General features: G+C 52.6%; 1 protein-coding gene across 3 annotated transcripts in view; it reads right to left on the reverse strand.

Annotated features, from left to right (window-relative positions):
• Window positions 1–22,451, reverse strand: part of TTC28 (tetratricopeptide repeat domain 28) — a 655,746-nt gene that overhangs the window by 27,617 nt on the left and 605,678 nt on the right. For all 3 annotated transcript variants that reach the window (XM_021666147.2, XM_021666146.2, XM_012464921.2), the window contains exons 12-13: window positions 20,811–20,951; window positions 4,477–4,621 (exon numbers count right to left, since the gene is read on the reverse strand). In XM_021666147.2, the coding sequence (XP_021521822.2) occupies window positions 4,477–4,621; window positions 20,811–20,951 (286 nt within the window). The remainder of the gene's footprint in view (window positions 1–4,476; window positions 4,622–20,810; window positions 20,952–22,451) is intronic.

The following is a 22,451-nucleotide window of genomic DNA, read 5'->3' on the forward strand; positions in this document are numbered from 1 at the left end:
CACAATTCGGCATGGCCCACCAGCCTTGAGTGCTGGCCTCCATCCCCACCCTTAGTCTGTGAGTGACCAGACATGAGAACACAGGACCCTGGCCCAGATTTTCAGCTGTCTCCCCCAGGTTCAGGACAGTGTGTGCCTGGCACAAGTCAGTAAATATCTGTTGAATGAATGGATAAAACTGGGGATGGAGAGGACTCCTAATTAGACTCCAACTTCTCAGTTAAGTGTTTTAACTGATACACAATGGATCATTTTAGTTAACCAAGGAACAGTGCTTGCTTTGATGACTTACTTTAATACCTTTAAAAAGGTTCTACTCTGTCTCATTTAAAGCAGCCAAACTCCTTCCCTGTGTTCATATACCTGACTCAAAAGAGACTGTCTTTGTAGATATCAGGAACTAAGGATGTGCTTTCCAACTGCATGTGTCACCTCAAGATAAGACTGCAGCCCCACGGGTGGGTTCAGGGGCGCCATCATATTGTCCACACAACCAGCTCTGAAGGGCAGCAGAAGCAGAGGGTGCTGCTGGCAGTGTTTCACTTTTTGAAATGCTGGTGACAGGGCTTTTTCCTTTTCCTAGAGTATAAAGGCATCATTCTGATCATTGTTCTAACTTGTTTGAGGCTTAAGTCCATTCTCTTCTCCCTTGCTAGCACCCTACAGGAAAATTATGTTGTTCCGAACCCAGCTACCACTAATCCCGACAGCATCTTTTTATTCTTTAAGTCACGGGGAAAGTCCATAGGGAGAAAAACTATAAAACACATGGCACAGCTTTTATACACTCAGAGGACCCCCTCCAGGATGACCTGTGGCGCTGGGGAAGCACTGGGATGGACCAAGGCAGGGCCGCCTCCCGCCCTCCATCTCTTCGTGGCCTTCACCGAGCAGATTTCCACCTCAAATATGAAGCCCCGACAACAGTCACCACCTTCACCTGGCTCAGCGTGGACACCTTGGCCAGTGAAACCATGCTCAGGGGAGGGGCCTGCAGGCATGTCGACTGGCCCACACTCCCACCCTGAAATCACTGGGCCAGCTGGCAGAGGCAGGGTGCTCACTAGATTCAAAGCTCCTTGAGAACAGGCCCAGCCCCTTCCTTCTGCTTCATCCTCTTGGGAAAGCCCCCTGGTTCAACTCAAGAGAGGCCATGAAAAGCCTATTGGCTGATTTCTAAGTTGGTTCTTCTGCTTTCTATGCCAAACTTGACTCAAAACGCAATGCCACTTTGGACCCCATACCATTCCAGAAACTTTACTGACCACCAACGTGTACCAGGCCGGTGACAACTGCTGGGACAGAGAGGAGGGGCAGTCCTTGCTTTCAGGGACTGCAGGGTGGGCAGCAAGCACAGAGCTAAGCCCTGAGTCCAACCAGGCATAGTCACCTCTCAGTATCCCTGGGGGATTATTCCAGGACACCCCTCAGATACCAAAGTCCTCAGATGCTTAAGTCCTTGGTATAAGATGGCATGATGTTTGCATTAACCTTCACACATCCTCCTGTACACTTTAAACCATCTGTAGATTATTTATAATCTAGATTACTAACAGAATGCCTACATATCACTTCATTCACATGGACTCAGTGTAGTGGTCGGCATGTAGCAAATTCAAGTTTTGCTTTTTGTAACTTTGGAGAATTAAAAAATATGTATTTTCTCTGGGCATGGTGGCTCATGCCTGTAATCCCAACACCTTGGGAGGCCAAGACAGATGCATCGCTTGAGCCCAGGAGTTTGAGACCAGCCCTGGCAACATGGTGAAACCCTGTTCCTATACAAAATACAAAAATTAGCTGGGCATGGTGGTGCACACCCAGGTACTCAGGAGGCTGAGATAGGGGTACTGCTTGAGCCTGGGAGGTCGAGGCTGCAATGAGCTATGATCTCTGCCACTGCATTCAAGTCTAGGGAACAGAGCAAGACTGTCTCAAAAATATATATGTATTTTTCAATCCACGGTTGAATCCATAGATGAGGAACCCATGGATGTGGACGCCTGATTATCTCCGGTGCCATGAAAACATCCAGGTATGCAAGGAGCCCAGTGGTGGGGAAGGGGATGAAGGGCTCCAGGAAGGCAATGAGAAGAGGCAAGGAACGTTTCAAAGAAGAGGTGGGACTGGAGAGATGAGAGGGGCCTGCCAGCCCCAGATGACCTGAGCCTCACGGGGGCAAAGGTGGCAGTCACAGCCAGTCTCCATCTTCACCCTCTGCTCCCCTCCTGGTCCCCAAGCACCAATGCAACATTAATGGAACAAGTAATCTGGGGACCTGAATGCAAAAGGAGAAACACAAAGAGAGACAGGCAAAGGCCTCAGAAGGTCAAGTGGGTAAAGAATGGAGAGTCCAAATACCCTTCAGAGGAGCGGGGATCCTGGGAAACGCAGACCTCAGGGCGAGCAGGAGGGAAGGCTAGTAGTAAGTCACTGAAATGGTTTGCATGACAGTCAATAGCAGTAAAGAAAACTTGAAAAAGCAAGAGTGCTAGGTTTATATTTCTTCCTCTGAGCTATGGCACATAAATCAGGGTAAGTGATTATGGTACCGGAGAAGCTTTAAGCTGGAGAATTCTCTGCAGTTTTGGTCATCTCATTAAAAGGAAGGTGCAGGAGAGGGTCATAATCCTAAGAAGGGAAGGACAACTGAGCACATGCAAGGACTGCAAGAATGTGCATGCAAGGACGTGATCGGATCCGGGAGGCCCACGAGTGCAGGGAAGGCTTGTAGGGACAGTGGCAGTGGCCTGGCACTCGGAAGAGGTATCTGGGCACAGAAGCTCCTGCTCGCCAGGCACACATTCACTGCTGCTGCAGCCTCAGGTGCTTTATGCCTTTTGTTTTTTGTTTTGAGACACAGTCCATTCTGTCACCAGGCTAGAGTGCAGTGGTACGATCATAGCTCATTGCAACCTCAATCTCTCAGGCTCAAGCGATCCTCCTGCCTCAGCCTCCCAAGTATCTGGAACTACAGTTGTGCACCACCATGCCTAGCTAATTTTGTATTTTTTGTAGAGACGAGGTCTCACTATGTTGCCCAGGCTACTCTTGGGCTAAAGTGCTGGAATTACAGGCAAGAGCCACTGTGCTTGTCAGGTACTTCACACACTTGTCTAACCTGCTCTAACCTGTTGCATTAGGTGTTATCATCCTCATTTTCTAATGAGTAAACAGATACTCCACAAGGAGAAGCAGCTTTGCCAACATCACCCAGACAGAAAAGGCAGTGCCAGACGTAAATCCAGCCCTGCTGGCTCGCAAAGGCTCTGTGCTTTCTGCCACACCCTGCCTCCCCAAGGCAGAGAACATCCAGAGGGCGGCAGTGCAGCCTCCTGACAAATATTAGGCAAGACACATTCTTGGAAGGCCAGGTAGGGAAAGGTATAGGCATTTTCCGGAGATAAAGAAATCATTGTGCAGATGTGGTTTCCTGGGGATACACTTTACCTCCATCATTTGGCTGGAGCAGAAGAGAGAGCTGCTGAGGGCCACTCCAACAGCTGTGGGACAGATCTCCCACCTGGCTGCAGATCGCTGGGACAAAGGGGCCATGCAGCCTGGCTAACAGCAGCCTGCTCACCCGCTGCAGCCTCCCTGGGCTTCCCTGACAGTCTACACGAAGGCATCTGATGGGCTCACCATTGGGATTGCAAAGATCCTGAGCCCTCCGGCACTCTCCGCTCAGTCAGAGGGCTGTGTCTGAATTAAAAGTAATGTGCAAAGACCCAGGCAGGCAAACACACACCACAGAAAACCTGTCTGTGGCAGCTTATGCAAGGGTGTCTTTAACATTGGACTCTATGGTAGAATCAGTGATTCTCAACAATATCCGAGGCTGAGGGAAGGAGGGAGGTGGGAATTGATTCTCTGAAACTCCACCTCACCAGAAAGCACAGCCCTGGCTTGAAGTTCCTCAGACAAGATTCTAGAATGACAGGTAGGGAGGTGGGGAAGCATCATTCCCAGTAGGGTGTGGGCACAAGGTGAAAAAAGCCCTCTGGGAAGGGCACAGCCAGGGCCACATCCCTGAGGCATCTGCTAAGCGAGAAAGGGCAGCCTCTGCCTCACATTGATGCACGGGCCCTACTGACAAGTGCTTAGATGTGCACAGCCCTGCACCTCCCTAAGCCACACGTCACTCTGTTAGGCTGGGAAGGGAGCATCATTTCGTTTTGTATGTGAGGTCACTGAGGCTGAATGCACCAGCTTGTAGGGAGCAGAACTAGGGCTTGAACCCAGATATGCAACTTGAAGCTCAAGGCCTCATCCACTACCAATCAACCAACCCAGACCATGCTCCACCTTAGCTTTCAAACGCTCACTGAAAAGCTGGACAGAGAGGACTTGTGTTCTGGAAGGCCTCTGGTTGTCTCGGGAGCCCATTTTGGTGTCTAAGAGGGATACATGTGGGTGCTGACTGATAACTGATGTGTTCTGACGCAGAGGAGCCTCGTGCCCCCAGGAAGTGCTTACCCCTTCCATGGGCGCGATGAGCAGGTCATACAGGGCACGGAGCGGGGGCTTGGTGAATGAGCTCTGCCTCCTGGGAAGAGAGGAGGTCCCGTCCTGGGTCGGTGACACAGTGTTACTGAACAGGCTCGTCATGCTCTGGCAGCTCCTGGGGAAGGAAGGGCCGAGGGATCAATCAGGGCCACGCAGGCAGGTGAGGATCGCCCCAGCCTTCCCAGCCATGCCCCTGTATGGAAGGCGGGCCGAGGCTTCACAGCAGCACCCCCACCAGCCTCTCTCCCAGCTCCGTCCCCTTCTCTTCCCTTTCAGGTAATTTTCACACTACAGTGAGCACTGTCAGAAACCGCAGGGTAAACCAGCTGCACACAACAGCTTACATTTCTATGGAGTTTTTTCTACATAGTCAAATGTCCCTAAGTGCTGTTCAAAGGATTTAATTACATCCTGTGTGGAGCAATTGTGTGCAGGCAAACGTGAGGACCATTAGAAATCAGGGACAGCCACCAAGCTGATGAGGACAGTGCCCTAATGCCAATTAATTTACCACGTGGGGGCTGTAGACAGGACAAAGAGCACATCAGCCCCCACCCTGGGCTCAGAGCAGCTGCTGGGCACCCACCTGAGCACCAGCACGGGCTCTGTGGCAAGGCAGTAGAAACCCCTGGTCCCACGGCCTCACTGGGAAGATGCTAGGAGCGGCTGACCAGGCAGCAGCTGCAGAGTGGGTCGGTTTGAGTATGGCTGTGTAGTTTTGTTTCACTTTTTAATTTCTGTTCCAATGTTTCCAGGCATAGATTAATACAGAAGCATTTTCAACCCCAAGGACGCCAAGTTTCATACTACCAACATGGGATGAGAGCATTCACTGATTCATTCATTCATTCATTCATTTGGAAAATTTTTGCCAAGTGCTGGCTGTCTGCCAGGCACTGGCATAGTCTCTGGGAACCTACAGAGGACAAAATGCACAAGTGAGCAGAAGAGGAACAGGGAGGGGAAACAAATCCATTTCCAATGCAGCAGCAAGGCTGCCCACGCTCATCCTCTCAGAACCTGCCCTGTGGCCTGGCCAGGGTGGCCACACCACAGCCATCAGTGACATTCTCTGCCTATTGGACAATGATTAATTTTTTTTTTTTTTTTTGAGACAGACAAGGTGTCATCCTCCCTGTAGAAGATAGCTTAAAAAGAGAAAGAGAGAGAGAGAGAGAGAGAGAGAGAGAAGGAGGGAGGGAGGGAGGGAGGGAGAGAGAGAAGGTGGTGTTCCATGGCCCAGGCTGGAGTGCAGTGGGGCAAACACAGCTCACTGCAGCCTCAACCTTCTGGGCACAAGTGCTCCTCCCACCTCAGCCTCCTGAGTAGGTGGGTCCACAGGTGTATACCATGACACCCAGCTAATTTGTACATTTTTCTTAGAAGAGATGGGGTCTCACTGTGTTACCCAGGCTTGTCTTCAACTGCTGGGCTCAAGCAATCCTCTCAAAGTGTTGGGATACAGGCGTGAGACACCACACCCTATCACTAGTGATCTCTTCACTTTGATTTAGACACTGTGCGTAGTGTTGGAGTTTCTGCTACATATTCTAGGATCCTTATGGGGAAACACCCTGCCTTAAACCAGATACAGTTGCTGTCTAGTTGACAGCAACTAGATTGTTGCCTAAGAAAAATACAGAAGGCTGTTCCTCTCTGCTGGTCCAGGCCAGGAACTGGGACATCAAAATAAATTATTTGAAAGATTCAGTGATGTGTTTTCCAGGTAAGGCTTCCACCCCCACTCTCTCCCACTCTTCCTGGCAATGCACCACTTGACCTAAATTCTAGGGTTGTGCCAAGCCAAGCTCTCAGCATCCTCAGCCTCCAGCCTGGTGCCTGCGAGAGGAGGACAGAGCAGCAGGACTTAGAGGGCTGGAGAGCCCACCCTTGTCTGCTCCCTGGCCTCACTCACTCTGGAAATGTGTAATTACAAGTGACGAGGGCCGAAGCATGTCTTTGCCATCAGAGCCAGTGAAGCACAGATAACCCTGGAGTGACACTCGGAGGCTCACTTAATTCCACAGAATACACTGCAAAGAGCAATTCTCCCCTCAAGGAGAGATTTCCAAATTGCTCTCCTGAGGAGGCGCTTTGGCGTGACACGCGGTGTCTGTCACGGCATTGTCTGTTACCATACATACGCATTCTCAGCAGACAGGGAGCATGGCCCGGAAGAGCCCAGGCCGCCATCCAGACAGCAGATGGGTGGCAGCAGGAGCACTAGGTGCCCTCTTCCTGTGTACCTCATGTTTCACAATCTAGATGATGGCCTGGACTGTGGGCGCATGTACCCCCAGCTTGAGGCGCCTGAGTCTGATCAGTCCAGCTGGGGGTGACCAGGAGGAATGCTGTGCCCCCAGACAATGCTGTGACCTGAGGTTCTCAAGATGACTGATGGGGACACTCAACAAACCTTCAAGGCCCTTCATCTTTGAACTGAAAAGGCTCCTACTAGAGAAAGAGACGTCAGCTCTAGGGAGTTCTCAGGACAGCCCCAGCTGTCCAGGGAGACCCAGGAGTTCCTTCAGCTGCTCCAAAGCGTGGCTACTTACTCCAACATATCAGAACCAAACACCGGGCCCAGCTGACCCTCCCTGAGAAGCACAAGGTGTCAGGTTGGGCAGTCCCTGGAGGTCTGGGCAGGGCACCCCTACTGCCAATGCTGAACTGCACAAGGAGTGCCAGGGAAGGGTTGGAGTCTGATGCCAGCCAGCAATTCGAAAGAGGAAAATGTCTGGAGGGAAGTGGTGGACAGACCTGCTGAGCTCGAATCAGTCTTGGGCAAGTTATTTACCCCTGGGCACTGCTTCATGCCCTGCAATCAGGGGCAGCGTCACCAAGGGGCAAGGAGTGTGGGCCTGGAGAGGATGGCTACGGCGCAAGCAGAGCCAGGCAAGGCTTGGGCGTGTGAGCTAGAGACAGGCCTGGGGCAGGAAAGTAGAGATCAGGCTGCGGATTCCAGGGCCTAAGTGCTGATGGCGGTGGCATCTTCTTAATGAAAATGCCATGACTGCCAGAGGCATTTAAGGGGCCCGGTGGTGCCAATCCATCCCACATATGTCACTGCCTATGATGTGCCAGACACTGTGGATGCCACCCAGGCCACAGGTCTTTGCCCTGGGTTTCAACGGTGGTGGGGCAATGCCGGGGACAAGTCCCTGACTCTCACTTCCAGTCAGGCTGAGCTGAGGGAAGCCTCTTTGGGACAGCACCATTTGATCTGGGCTACGAGAGTCGTTTGGAGGTAGCCTGCCTGGACAAAGAGGAGGTCATTCTGAACAGAGGAACAACATAGGGAAACAGAGACTGGGGTGGTTGGGGCAGTGAGTGTGAGGAGTCACGCGGTCAGATGGCTGGGGACACAGGCTGAAGAAGAAAGTGGGCCAGATTGGCCTGGGCAGAGGCTCGGGAGTTATCTACAGGGAGGAGCAGTACCTCTTACCTCTTTAAACAACCAGGATTGCCTGATCAGGAAGTTCCTCTCCCTAGGCTACCAATTCTTTCCTAGGGGATGAGCGTAAGAAGGCCAGCTGTGTCTATACCCCTCCCCTGAGAACAATCCCCCCTGCCCCCAGGGCTGGGTTTTGCAGAGTAGCCATGATCAGACCATATGCCACCCTCACCCTAGGCTAACTTCAGTTGGGAAGCCAGTCAGATGCTTTGACCAGGGCTAGGAAACACGTAGCCATTTAAGGCACCTGTCTGACCTGGGGATATTTCCTGGAAGACCCTCTCTGGGCATCTGGGTACGTTTCGAGGCAGTGCAGATTCTTTAAGAACCAGATCCTATGCAACAAGATCATCTTGATGCCAAGAGCTGAAAAAAAAGAGAAGAACCAGATCCTAATGGGGTGGGCAGGGCACCTGAACTACAGCAAAGGCTCTGCCTCTGAGCCTCAGCTGAGCACTCCCTGTCAGGAACTTGACCTGATCTTGCTCTCTCCAGGCCACCAAGCTCACCTGTGCCCCAACAACACTTGCTGACCTCTGCCCCCTGGATGCCACATCAAGTGCTAGCTCTCAGCCTCCCACCTTGGCCCTTTCTGCAACCTGGCAGCTCACAGACCAACTATCTCTGGAGCAACAGTTCCTGGGCACTGACCCTGGCCAGCCCAGTCTGGGTGGGCTCAGCAGGATATGGCCAAGGGGCCCCTTGCACTCAGGCAGGCAGTCCTCTGAGAATACCCCTCTGATCTGTGGTGCTACTCAGTGGGGGGCACCTATCCCTAGAGATATCCTTTTCAAAATAAAAACAAAAGCCTAGAAATAGTCAGCTGGTAATTATAAAACAAACAAACAAAAAAACCAACCAGCCTGAAACCATGGTTTGAGGTTGAAGTAAATCCATGAAGACTTTCTGCCTGAGCAGGAGGCATCTGTGGCTAGCTGTCTGGCCCCGTGGCAGCAGCCTTTGCAGGCCGGCATCTGCTGGGCCCAGTGCTGCCTTCCTGCCCATGCCTATTCCTTAGCAGCTCTTAAGGCAGCAGCGACCTCTGGTTTCTCCAGGCTAGTGGCCCTGGTCTACCTTGACATCAGCCTCATGTAGCTGGTCCCCACTGGGGAACGGCCCTGGGAGTGATAGTCTCAGGGGCAGAGAAGGGGAGTGTTGGGGGAGGGAGCGGCAGGAAACCAAGGCCAAGAGCCACTGATGGTCCCTTGAACCCTGGGAGCCCTCTGCCGGAGGTGCGCATGCGGGGAGGGTGTCAGGTTGGGACTCCGAGGACAGGATGTGGCAGGACACAGCCCCTCTCAGGTTGCATGGGCAGACCTGAGGTTTCCTTGCCTCCACCATCATTAGTGCTGCTGCTGCCTTGTGCAGACTGTTGGGAGCTGGTAAGGGTGAGCTCCTTTCACATGCAGCTTCTGTTCTCACTGCAACGGTTCAAGCAACCCACTGCAGCTATCTTACTGGGGTATCTCTGCCTAGAAATCTGCATAAAGATATATTCCCAACAGCACGAAAAAGCAAAGCAGCCAGCTCCTCAGCCCTGAGCCTTACTGTTCATAGATGGGAGTGGACCACCAGTTTGCCTAGACAGGTCACCAAAGAGCTGTGACTCTAGCAAGGCATGTCACTTTGTACTTCCCTCTTTTCCTTGCTGGTAAAATAAAGGGTTGAGCTAAAGTTCTTATAGGCCTCTTCTAGGTTGTGTGTGTGTGTGTGTGTGTGTGTGTGTGTGTGTGTGTGTGTTTTTAACTGATGATCAATCTAACTGGGACTTCTAGTTTTAGAAAATGAAAAATCTCCTCTATCTAGGCAAGCCCTCAACCCCTCTACTGAGCCTCAGCCCTTCCTGTGTCCCCTGTGTGGGAACCAGGCATGGACAGTTAGGATGCAGGCACAGCTTTCTGATGTTGCAATCTGCCCAGGAGAGTTGGCACTGCTGATACATGTCTTTGTGGTGAAGTGTGGTTTTGGGCCTCAGAGTCACGGTGGCTGGCAGTGGGTGCCCTGGGCTATGAGCCCCAGGCGGCAGAAGGCTCACAGTGGCTGACAGGTGTGGACTGGAGTGTGAGGGACGACCTGCTCTCTGCCACCGTCCTTCCTGCAGTGTCATGACAACCTAGCGCTTCACGGCTTCATAGAACAGCCACCGAGGGCACGAGGGCTCCTCAAGGCAGCGCCCTAGAGCACATATAGTATCACTCCGACCTCTACAGGCCTTTCACCATAGCTGACTTCTGCCTCAGCTCTCTGGACTCCGGAGGACAGTGTTTTTTGCTTGCTAGAATGGGAGCACGGAAAGGGGTGGAAACATGCTTCCCACGTGGCAGGAGTGTGAGCTGCAGCAGGGGCTGTGCTGCCCATGTAGAAATGAAGGCAGCCCAGAGAGGGAGGGCACATATGTACCCCTCTGCCGGCACAGCCAGGCCTGCCACGGCAGCCTCATCCACTCAGAGCCTGTGAGGTTACTCCTCCTTTTCAGATGAGGAACCAAGGACCAGAGAGAGAAAGAGACCTGCACAAAGCCACCAGGCTGGCGGGGGTCAGGACTCTCACCTGGCAGGGTAGGGGCTTTTGCTGTGCCATCTCAGCCGCTGAGTCCCTAAAGGTGGTATAACAATGGACGGCCCCTCCTGGGGGCTGCGGCTCCGGGTTTCACAGCTGCACCACCCCAGGGCTCCAGCAGGTGGCAATGGCTCACTTTTCTCACCGCCCGGCCTGTGGCTGCCGGGACCCAGTTTGGCTAATTGACAGCCTAGCTCTCAGCAGAGAATCTTCTCACCCCACACTGTCTTTATTAGTTCATTCTTTAGATGATGTTTATTAACCTACTTCGGGAACATTTTCATTTTCTCCACAGCACACAGTCTGAGTGGTGGCAGGAAAAAGACAGGGCCCAGCATGCATGCAGAGAGAGGTGAGGCCACAGAGGGACTGTGAAGAGCAGTCGAGGGGCAGAGGCATTAGAGGTGTGGCTCTTGCCTCTGGAATGGTGACACATGCCAGCTGGGCTGGGCTGCCCTCGCTGCTCATGAATCTCTCCTTCAGGGAGGATGAAGGGATCTATTCCTGAGGCAGGAGGAAGCCAATGCACTGCTCGCACTCCTTTGGGCACTTCGAGCGAGTGTGAGCCTGCCCAGGTCTGCAGCTGCTCCCTGGCTTCCCACCCATGCTCGGCTTAAAGAGGGGAGTTAATTCATGGTGCAGAGAGCAGCCTGGGCAAACACACACACACACACACACACACACACACACACACACACACTCTCTCCCCCCTCCCCCAATACACACTCCCCTCCCCCAACACACACACACTCCCCTCCCCCAACACACATACACACACACTCCCTTCCGCCAACATGCACTGCCCTCCTCCAACATACACTCCCCAACCCCAACACACGCACACATGCACACAGCTTTCTCTGCTTGGGCCAAACAAGTTCTTTCAGGCAGCTGGGACCCGGCGGACCTCCCTGTGGAGTCTGCCCGTCCTGCCTTCTGTGGGGTAGGCTGCCACCTCAACCTGCTCTGCTTGGTCGCCTGGCTTCCAAAGCAGTGTTTCTGCAGCAGTCTGGACTTGAGAAATCAGGTCTCCCACGTGCAGAACAGCACTGCCTCCTCGGGAGGAAAGCATCTACAGGGGGTCAGCAGATGAAGAAACAGGGGCTTGACTCTCCCTCAGCCGAGCCTAAGAAAACAACCAGGATGGTAGGGCCCACCTAGCCCTGACATTCCGGCCCTCCTGTCTCTGTAGTAGGGCTAACCAGGTGGCCAGGAGGAAGGAACAAGCATGCTAGAGCTTGGTGCAATCTTGAAGAACCTCACTGGCTGGCTGGGGCTGTCTGCTCCGCACACATCGACCCAGAGGCAGACACTACCGTGGGGGCAGCGCTGTTAGACTGCCTGGCAGGGAGGGGCAGCTAGGAAGGGTGCCACCTGAGGAACGCATGAAGAGGTGACCTGAGGGAAGGCTCTGCTCCTCACAGCACCAAAGAGAAAGGTGGTGCCCATTCACCCATCAACACGGGCTAGGCACCCTCTTGGTGGCCTGGGAAAGCTGCAGGGGGACTTCAGTGAATGGGGAGATTCGGTCCTTGCCCTCCCTCTAAGGCAGCAACATCAGGGCAGGGCCCTGCTATCCCACACAGGCAGGCAGCAGAAAGCCTGTGGCCTGAGGGGCCTCTGCTCTCCGGGGAGCCCAAGGCCTAGTGCTGTGGCATCAGCCCTGAACCCTCATCTGGTTTGTGCCCTCTATCCCAGAAAGAAAGACACTGCACAGAGCACCAGTCCAGGGGCCATCTGAGCAGGACTCTCCCCAGGTCAAAGGTCTGCAGGAGTCAGGGAGGGGCCTTGGTGGTGGTGGCTTGTTCAAGGTGTGGCTGCCATTTCTCAGCCCTGTCATTTCTCCTCTGATCAGACACACGGTCCTCACCTTCTCAGGATGTCTTTATTATGCATGTTCCCCTGCCATGCCCTCTGTGCTGCTCCATGGTCAGGCTGCCCTGGGAGGATCCTGACTGTGCCCCTCACTCGCTCACCTGCTCACACTCACTCAGGTGAGCCCCTCAACCCCTCTGGGCTGGAGCTTCCTGCCTTACCGGCAAGGACTGCACCTGGCAGACTGTGAGTGCAGCTCTTGCTCTGCTGGGATTGAGCTACCTGGAAAATCCTTTGGCTCCTTCCTCCCTCAACTGAGCCCTAACCAGGATGCTCCCAAGTCCCCTCTGGGGCTCTCAACTGAGCTGCATCTTCTGAGGAAGCTGGCCTGAGATTTGAACCTGAATTTTAAGACATTAATGGAAAAATGAACTGGCAAATCCATTATATTCAAGTAACCAGAGATGTCACAATTCAATTAAAAACCAGGATTCTGAAAGCATTCAGTGACTTCCCTCCATGAACATTCTCACGCGAAAGGTTCTCTCCTCTGGGAGATGAACCTGGCGAACACTGCATTTTAAGTACTTATGTAATAAGCTGCGGGCACTTCTGCCCGTTCCCCTCCTTAATTGCCATTTGCCTGGCTGCTCCTCCAGAGAAGAGCCACAAAGATGGGCAGGTGTACCCAGGGACCCTGGCTCTTCTGGCAGTGCCTGGCTCCTCTCAAGCCCAGGAATGAGTCTGGAGCTATGTGTGGCTTCTTTCCCCTTGCTCTTGGACTCTCCTGGGCATGATGGGTCTGTGGTAGGTTCCCTGCCTGCACTAAGGGTTGTGGTACACGCCTCCACCAAGAGGGCCCGCACCCACCCTCCTGCAGGAGCCACGCAGCAGTTGGTGGTGGCTGGCCTCTGCCCACTCTGGGCACTGTGCTGTGGCCATCTGCTCTTTGCTGTAATGGGTATGAGGCTCTGGGGCCAGGCCTGGAGATGCTTACCTTAAAAGAACTTGATGCCCAGGCCAGCCTTGCATAGGCTTTTCCTGCTGACCCCATTCAGAGGTCAGAACAAAGGCCTGAGCCAGGCAGTCGTTGGGGCAGGCTTCTAAAGTGCTCAGGGATGGAGAGAAGAAAAGACAACTCTGTGTGGCAGCTTGCCCAGCTGATGCACATCCAGCAATACAGCAAAACCCCCTTCCAAAGGGCTTTGCACTTTCAAGCAATTTGTGGGTCCAAGCCTGTCCCTCAAAACAAACCTGTAGGGTCTAATTCACTCGTTTACAGAGAACCTCCAGAGCTGGATTAGTCAGAGTTGTCTGAAGACAGAATTCACTGCCTCAGAAGGTAATAAGCTCCCTGTCACGAGAGGAATTTAGGCAAAAGATGGGTGATCACTTGGCAAGGGAGTTAGATGGATCGGGGCCTGTGGGGCTGCAGCACTGTCTCTGGAGTCTGGCAGACCCAGATCCTAATGCTGGCTCTGTGATTTTCCAGCTGTGAGACCCTGGGCAACTAATTTACCTTGTGTAAACCTTGCTGTCATCATAGTACCCCTCATGGTTGCTGCAGGGATTGACTAAGATAACACATGTAAAGCACTTAGCACAGTGCTCAGTGCTGGGAAGTCATCAACAGACGCTCACTGCTGTCATTATCATTTTTGTCCCTCCCTCCGTTCCTCCTTTCCTCCCTTCCTTCCTTTCTTTCTCCTTTCCTTCCTTCCTCCCTCTCTCCCTTCCTCCCTTCCTTGAGCAACTGCCTGTACCTACTTAACACAAGGCACCCTGCTAGGCTCCTTGTGGGATACAGAGATAAATCAGAAGTTACTGAGCCTGGGGTGAGTGCACAGCCTGGGAGGGGAGAGGGCACGGACACAGGTAACAAATGCAAGGTGCAAGGTGTTGGCTCCCTACCCACAGATAAAGCAGAGGAAGTTTTAGAGAAGGGAGAAGTGATTTCCAGTTGGGGCAATCCAAGGTGGATTTGTGAAAGATGCTATGTTTGAGACAGTGCCTCAAAGGAAAGCCCTCTTTAGCCATGTCCCCATGCCCAAGTGAAGACCCTGAGATGTGAATGGGCAGGTCTGGGGTTGCTCTGGGTTAGGACAGAGGGTGGGGGAAAGTGGAACAGGAAATGGGAAGCATGTCAGGGTGAGACTGTGGAGTACTCAGATGTCAAGCTCCACACTTCCACCCAACTCCACTAGAGCTCCTGTGACTCCTGGCGAGAGAGGGACACAATCAAAACTGTGCCCCAGCCAGAGGGAGGACAGTGAAGACCGTCAGCCTGCCCCAGGTGGGTGGCAATGGGATCAATGTGAGGGAGAAAGTCCCATCCAGTGAGGGGCAGATCTCATCTTTACCACTGACAAGAGGGTAGACTTGGGGCAAGTCACCCTGCTGAGCACCAGCAACCATTTGAGGCTGTTGATAGGTATCAGAATAGGCAGGGAAGATCCTTGCCCAGAACAGTCACAGGGAGGCAAATATGGATGGAGGCCAGCCACGGCATGCTCTGCATGCCCACATTTAATGTGGCACAGGTGACCTGGAGGTCAGGGGTGGAGAGAACACTTAGCTCCTTACTGGGGCCAGAAGCCTCAGAGTCACCAACAAGGAGCAGGGGATAGGGATCAGGACCCCAGCCAGAAAGGTGGGTATACAACCTTGGGGGTTCAAAGCCAGGGCTATACCTATAGCTGGTGGCAGACTGGGTCCCCACTCTGCATTTATTCAAAGTGTTTCCGGTGGCACTGAGAGAAGCTGTACCAGGAAGAAGCATCAATCTATCAGGTTTCTTGGTGGAGATTTGATCTTTTAGATCTTTTGAGTGGTTGGTTCACCCCTCGAAAAAGAGCCTTTGGTGCCATAGAAACCTCAGACTCACGGTAGGGAGAGAAAGAAACTACTAGCTACACAGCAGGATACATCTGGTCATCGTCACACTTACTGCGTCCTAGGAACAACTCTGTCAGTAGGCATGGTCACCTTCATTTTCCAGATAAAAAAGTAAAAAGCTGAAGGCACCTTAAAGAGCAGAGCCAGGTTTCAAATCAAGGTCTGGCTGGCCCCAGCGCCCGAGATTTCTCTTCTGCACCATGTGCTTCACCACAGACAAAGCCTAGTCCTGGGAAGACAGTGACGAGCAGATCGCTGGCCGACACTGGGCTTTTGCAGCATTGCTGTGGTGCGCCTCTGTAAGGCCCTAAAGCAGGATGGCCCACATGTATGTTCACAAAGAACCACAGCCTGGCCAGGCACAGAGGCTCACATCTGTGATCTCAACACTTTGGAAGGCCAAGACATGAGGATCATTTGAACCAGCCTGGGCCACATAGCAAGACCTTGTCTCTACAAAAAATAATTTCAAAAAATTAGCTGGGTGAAGTGGTGCGCACCTGTGGTCCCTGCTACTCAGGAGGCGAGGCAGGAGGATTGCTTGAGCCCAGGAGTTTGAGTCTGCAGTTAGCTATGATGGCACCACTTATAATCCAGCCTGAGTGACAGAGTGAGACTCTGTCTCTGGGGGAAAAAAAAAAAAGAAGAATTACAATTACACATCCATGTAGATGCACATACAGCAGGACACATGTGTGCCAGGTCCCAGCTTACTGGCCAGGCTGGCCTTGCGGAGATGGCTCTTCTCTCCACTGTCCTGCTGACGCTTTCTTCCCCAAGTTTTCAGGAAATCCTCCTGTGTATTACAGTCACTGCATTCTCTCCCACCTGCACTGCAGGCCAGGCTTTCATGCACGGATTTGGAGGGCAGGGCAGACTCTGGGAGCACTAATGCTCTCCACTTTCAGGGCCTGACCCTCAGGTGTTGAGGGCAGCAGGGAAAGGGGCAGGGAAAAGCTCTGCAGGGCCTTCCTCTGCACCCCTCAACACGGCAGCCAGCTGCAGCTCCCCTAGAACCCCTCCACCCTGCCACTGGCTGCACACTTCATAACATGTGGCTGAGGTCCCTGTCTAGCAGACAACCTCCTGGGCGGGAAACCAGTAAGGTGTGGGTCCATGTGATCCACCCACCGGGACACACACACACCTGTGCCATGTTAAGTGTGGGCACGCTGAGCACTGTGGCTGGCCCACTCCCACCTGGAACCTTCCTTTCTTTCTTTTCTCCCTACCCTGTAGTCATGGAGGCTGGGCCCATGGGATGAAGATGCCTCTTTCCCCATCTAGCAGGACCCCAGTTTTTGCTGGGGATTCTCTGGAAGGACCTCCAACCAAGCTGAGGTTCTCTCTTGTGATTCCTTATCTGGTCTCCTGTGAGAGACCCGGAGTGTGTCACAGGGCACTGGAGGGAAGTTGTAGAGACCTGAGGGTGGGCTCTGGCCCTGCTGCACACTTCTCTTTAGAATAAGAAGACTCCTTTGTCCTCTGTTTTGGCTCTAGTCACTGCTCTCTGGACAACAACAAAGTCCCTCTCCACATTGTGTTCCACACAGATACAACATGGAAAATTAAAGATCCAGGATGCTTGTTGCACCAGTGGTGGCTACAGAAGTCAGGAAAATACTGGTTCTAAATGACTCTGGATGGGTGTACCTTAATATCAAGGCACTCCCTGTAGACCAGGATCCAAGATGCAGTCAAAAGCCTATCCTGTTCTTCCTTCTCTTTTCTACAGCAAATGAGATCTGCTGACTGCCCCAGGTCCAGTCACATACACACATACCACATATACATACTACACACAAACACACACACACACACAAGCCTGCACATACAAATATATACATCCATTCCCATAGTACCCCTCCACACACACACACACACACACACACACACACACTCTTACATGCATGTGCTGGCCTACTAGTCCTCAGCATCACTCTCAAAGGTTAGGGCTGCTGCTCTGCCCCTGGGGCTCACACCAAGGTCAGGGTGCTAGCCAAGAGAAGAGCCTTTGTTTTTCATTCAATAGCCTTACCTACCCTGAGTTCAAAATGCAAATGTGTTTTCTGCCAATAGGCAAGAAGAAAAATAATGATTGCAGAGACCTCAAAAATGACAGCAGAACAAAGACCAACTCCTGGAGTGGCAAGGGAGGAAAACCTAAAGCCAAGTCTCACTTGACTTGCATTAGCTATGGTGGCCTCATTGCCAAATCAGTCCAGCAAACCACCCAGGAACAAAGGGGCCAAGGAATCCATAAAATCACTGAGCTAGAGAGCCCCTGGAGAGGAGAGCCCCTACTGCTCCAGCACACAGGCCCTACACACATGGCTGCTTCCACATCACCTCTGTTGGCTCTAGGGTACGAGCACTCCACAAATGTTAACCACTATCAGCAATCTGCAGAAAAGCCGCTTCTAGCCGTTCTGTTCAGTCACAAGTCAGTGCACCTCTTAGCCCAGATCCCTGGCCATACATGGGGCAGAGAGGGAGGCCTGGGACCCCACAGCAGGGCCGGGACAGGCTGGCAGGGAAGCTGCGAGGCGTGTTTTGGCACCTGCTCGTGGGCAGGTCTCGCTCCTCTCTGGCCTATGTGTGCTCAGCTATAAGATGTGAGGCTGCACTGAAAGTCTGCAAGGGAAGTTTGCACTGTTCTAACAAGGATACCTTTGCCTCTGTGGTTCCCTCTGTGGTAGCTCCACTCTCTTGTGGGATGAAGGCCAGAGCCCCCCTTCCTGGGCTTTCGAGAGAGGCACCAGAGAACATGCAGTGTTGCAAACTTTCCTGGGCCTTAAGGGCTCACTGCATTGAAGTGGGAAGAATGCTGGGTATTTCCCTCATCCAATCTGCCCTTGGTGTCCTCTAAAGGGTCAGAACTGGAAGAGTCTGCTGAGACTCTTTAAACTGCTTTGCTTTTTGGAAGGTGGGACTGGGTTGGGTCAGACCTTGCCAAGGGAGCTGGGTGCAGGCTCCGGGGCTGTGGGCCTTGCTGCCCCCCACTCAGTCACCAGGGCTGGGCACAGTACTCAGCCTGGCTGGGGGCACAGATTGTGTTATGTAAGTGAATCAACAAATTCATCTACAGTACTTTGCTCACTGAAGCTACTGCAGGGCTGCTCAGAAGAACAAAAACCATCTTTCCAGGCCAGGCGTGGTAGCTCACGCCCGTAATCCCAGCACTTTGGGAGGCCGAGGCAGATGGATCACAAGGTCAAGAGATAGAGACCATCCTGGCCAAGATGGTGAAACCCTGTTTCTACTAAAAATACATAAAATTAGCTGGGCATGGTGGTGCGTGCCTATAGTCCCAGCTACTCGGGAGGCTGAGGCAGGATAATTGCTTCAAACTGGAAAATGGAAGTTGCAGTGAGCTGAGATCATACCACTGCACTCCAGCATGATGACAGAGTGAGACTCCGTCTCAAAAACAAAAACAAAAGCAAAAAAACCCTCTCTTTTCAAAATGAGCACTCCACCACTCAAAATGCACACCACCCCAGGCCCAGGGTTGACAAGCTAGGGCCCCAGGTATACCTGGCTTGACTCTTTTCTTCCATAGTGCTGAGGTCCTGGGGGACTGGTTCTGACTGCTAGAGTGCCTGCAAACAGGTCACCATGGATGCCTGATGGTCTTTTGGCAGCTCTCTCATGTGAAGGACTTGAGGTAGGAAGGGAAGAAGTATGGAAGAGGCTACAACCCAAGGTGGCCGACAGCTGCTGCACAGGCACACAGACGTCTCATTCCTTCCAAAGTTTCTCCCCAACATTATCTTTTTTTTTTGAGATGGAGTCTCACTCTGCCACCAGTCTGAAGTACAGTGGCGCAATCAGCTCACTGCCACCTCCGCCTCCCAGGTTCAAGCAATTCTCCTGCCTTAGCCTCCCAAGTAGCTGGGACTACAGGTGTGTGCCACCACGCCCAGCTAATTTTTTGTATTTTAGTAGAGATGGGGTTTCACTGTATTGGCCAGGATGGTTTCAATCTTCTGACCTCCTGATCCGCCCACCTTGGCCTCCCAAAGTGCTGGGATTACAGGCGTGAGCCAACGCACCTCCCCACCACGTTATCTTAAGAATTTAAGTTCAGCACTATTCTTCCAACTTTACTCAAAACAGCAGAAACCCACCAAATGTACAGTGCCTTCCATGCATTAAGTCGGTCAGTGTGTGATTTATACGTTGGCTCCTTTATTCCCACATTACAGGAAGCCTGCAGGGTAAGAAGCCATCGCCATTTCACAGATGATGAGACTGAGGCTGACAGAGGTGAAACTGCCTCCCCAGTGTCCTACAGCTCGTGAGTGGCAAGGCCAGAGGCTGAGGCTGTGCTCTGAGCTCCTCACACTCTAGTTTATCTCCTCAGCTGGCATCACACGGCGGAGTAAGTGTCGCCTGCCTCACTGGCTGAGAAATTGGCAGGGCAAGATGATGAGTCCAGGACAAGTCCCAGGCCTCCTCACACCTGGTTGTGTCCCTGCATGAAACCAAAAGCAGTGAGAGACAACTGCGAAGGTGGCTGGGGAGAAGGGACTAGGGGCGAACTAGCTGGAAGTTCTGGCCTCCTTACAACCAGGCTGCCAGCTCCTACATCCCCTGCCCTTGGCTCCCTTCCCACTCAACTCAGCCCTGGGAAAGTCAACACACATTTGTCACCCTGACAGCACAATAATGAGAGGAAACTAGGGCCTGGAGTAGGAACGGACAGGGCACACAATGCCTCGCACAGCAGGGCTGCCAAGCGGAGGCTGCCTCCCACCCAGCACACAGTCACTTCCCGCCTGTGTTCCAGGGTTAACCAGCTGCCCTTTAAAGGCAGGCCCTCAGGTTATGGCAGGGACCTAGGGAGTCTGTGATGTCTTTCCAAAGAGGTCTATCAAAATGTACTCCCAGGTTGTTGCCTGGCAACCAAATGACAGTGGGACAGGTGTCCCTAAACCCCAACCGCCTGCCCTGTTTATCTGGACCCAGCTTGGGTATCACTCCTGAGAAAAAAAAGGGGCATGCTGGCTTGGAAATTTTAAACCCGATTCATCTTAAAGCCATTAAGGCCTCTTTGGTCAGGTAACAGGGAAGTGAGGGCTTGGCACAGACGGGTGAGCCTCGGTTTGGATGAGTGCATTCCTAGGCCCAGTTTCTCCCTCCAACAGCGCTGGCATTCTCACTCTCCCTGACTCCCTGAATGTCAGGCCAGAAGTCAATGCAGATACCTGGCCCGTGAGTTACTTGCAGAAGTTAGCAAAGAAGTATGTGAAGTTACTCTGGCTTCTGCCTGATGTTGGGGAAGTCAGCTCTGAGGCTATGTGAAGAAGCAGCCAATTGTCTCCTGGGACTCCCATCCCAGTCAAATGAGAATTGTCACGTCAAGCCTGTCACTGTTTTCTCGCTTGAGCAGGAGATGCTGCTGTGAAGCAGAGGCCCTGATGGGCATGGGGCTGTGGAGGCATCACGCTTGCTGCTGCAAATGCATGACACGAGCCAGGAGCCTAACCAGCCAGAAGGAGCATCCACTGAAAGCACATTATCTGTGCTCAGCGCACCCTGCCCTGTGCTGGGCTTGCAGAAAGAGTCCCACACGCACCTGTTAAAGAGGTTATTTCGGCGAACCATCCGCAGGAAGCCAGTGGGGTCGGTGACCGAGTTGAGTTTGTTGTTCATCTCTTCAAATTGCTGGTCCATGATGTCTCCTGCTTCACTCTCCGTCTCACTGCTGGCACAGGCCCTGCAGGAAAAATCGCAGAAAAAGCCAATCAGAGAAAGGAAGCGCTGAGCTACAGAAGTCGGCTCTGAGGTCCTGTGCCATTCTGTCACCAAATAAACCTCCAGTGCCGATGGCTCCAGATGCCAGCACCCCCCTACTCCCTCCTCAGTGTCCCTGAGGCCCTCTTCCGGAGCTGCTTTTGTCCACTGCTTCTCAAGACAAACTCTGGTTCGTTGTTTATGGCCTGTCACCCCCAACTCTGCCATGAACTCTCTACAGGCAGGAGCTGTGTCTGAATAAGAATTGCATTCCCAGTGTCCAGGACATGCATGACAGACTAGGTGAGGTGCCAGCTGTGATGGGCTGGCCAGGCACTCTTCCCAGCGTAGAGCTGAGGCAAGTGCAGCTGTGAGGCAATCCTCCCTCCACAAGCTGCAGTCCAGTTCATTCCAGAAACAGTAACTAAGCACCTACATTGTGCTGGTTACTGTCTAGGCAAGGGGGATGTGCAGCCTAAAATAGCATTTTCCAGATGAGGAGACAAACATGCTGGCAAGTATCTGCGATGCTAGCAGGGCAGGCACTGCTGGAGACGCAAACCTGAGAACTGCCACCGATTTGGCCCATTTTCCAAGCTCAGCATGAGGAGGTGACCATTTTTGAATTAATAGATTCATATTTCCCCTATGACAGACTTTAATAGAATATCTCACAACGAGTTTTAAGTAAACAGAAATGCCCAGGAGTACCTTGATTCATAAGCATGATTAAAATAGCAAAGGGCTTATTAAATGTGAAAGCCATGCACCGTCCTCTGATGAGACACAGACAGCCAGACTGGAGCAAATGTGTCTGTGGGAGCGCCGCCCGCCTGCAGCCATCCTCCCCCATACCACACCACACCACACCTCCCAACCAACTGAGGCTCACAAAGGCACAGCTCTATGTTGAGCCCTCACCTATCCTAGACATCAGGGCCACATTCAGACTTTGCTGAGATGCTTACTGATATCTCACCCACAGATAATTCTAAGCCCACAGGAAAACTACTTTCAGACCTTCCTGCTAACCAAGGACTGGCGTGAAGAAGTGGAGGGCACCAGGGCACTGCAGGCAGCAGACAGACTCAAAAGCCTCTCACGTGCTAGGCAGGTGGGTCTCTGGAAAGGGGCAGGCCTTCCGTCACCGAGAGGAATAAGGCTTGGTGCATAGAGATTTGGGTTTAAGGCAAACATCACCCACTTCAAATGGCCACCCTGGTGATACCTGTGACAGAGAAGGGAACTAAGTTCCTCACTGGCTCATTCTGGAGGCCAAATGAGACACAGCATGTAAAGCTGCTATGCAAACTTGAATGCTCTATGTGAACACCAACCCTGGTGTGATGGTTAAATTTATGTCAATGTGACTGGGCTGCAGGGTGCCCAGATATTTGGTTAAACATTACTTGGGATGTGTTTGTGAGGTTATTTCTAAATGAGATTACTATTTGAGCTGGTAGGCTGAGTAAAGTAGACTGCC

The sequence above is a fragment of the Aotus nancymaae genome, unplaced genomic scaffold (genome assembly GCF_030222135.1).
Source record: "Aotus nancymaae isolate 86718 unplaced genomic scaffold, 86718_ANA_hifiasm-v0.15.2.pri h1tg000076l, whole genome shotgun sequence".
NCBI lineage: Eukaryota > Metazoa > Chordata > Mammalia > Primates > Aotidae > Aotus > Aotus nancymaae.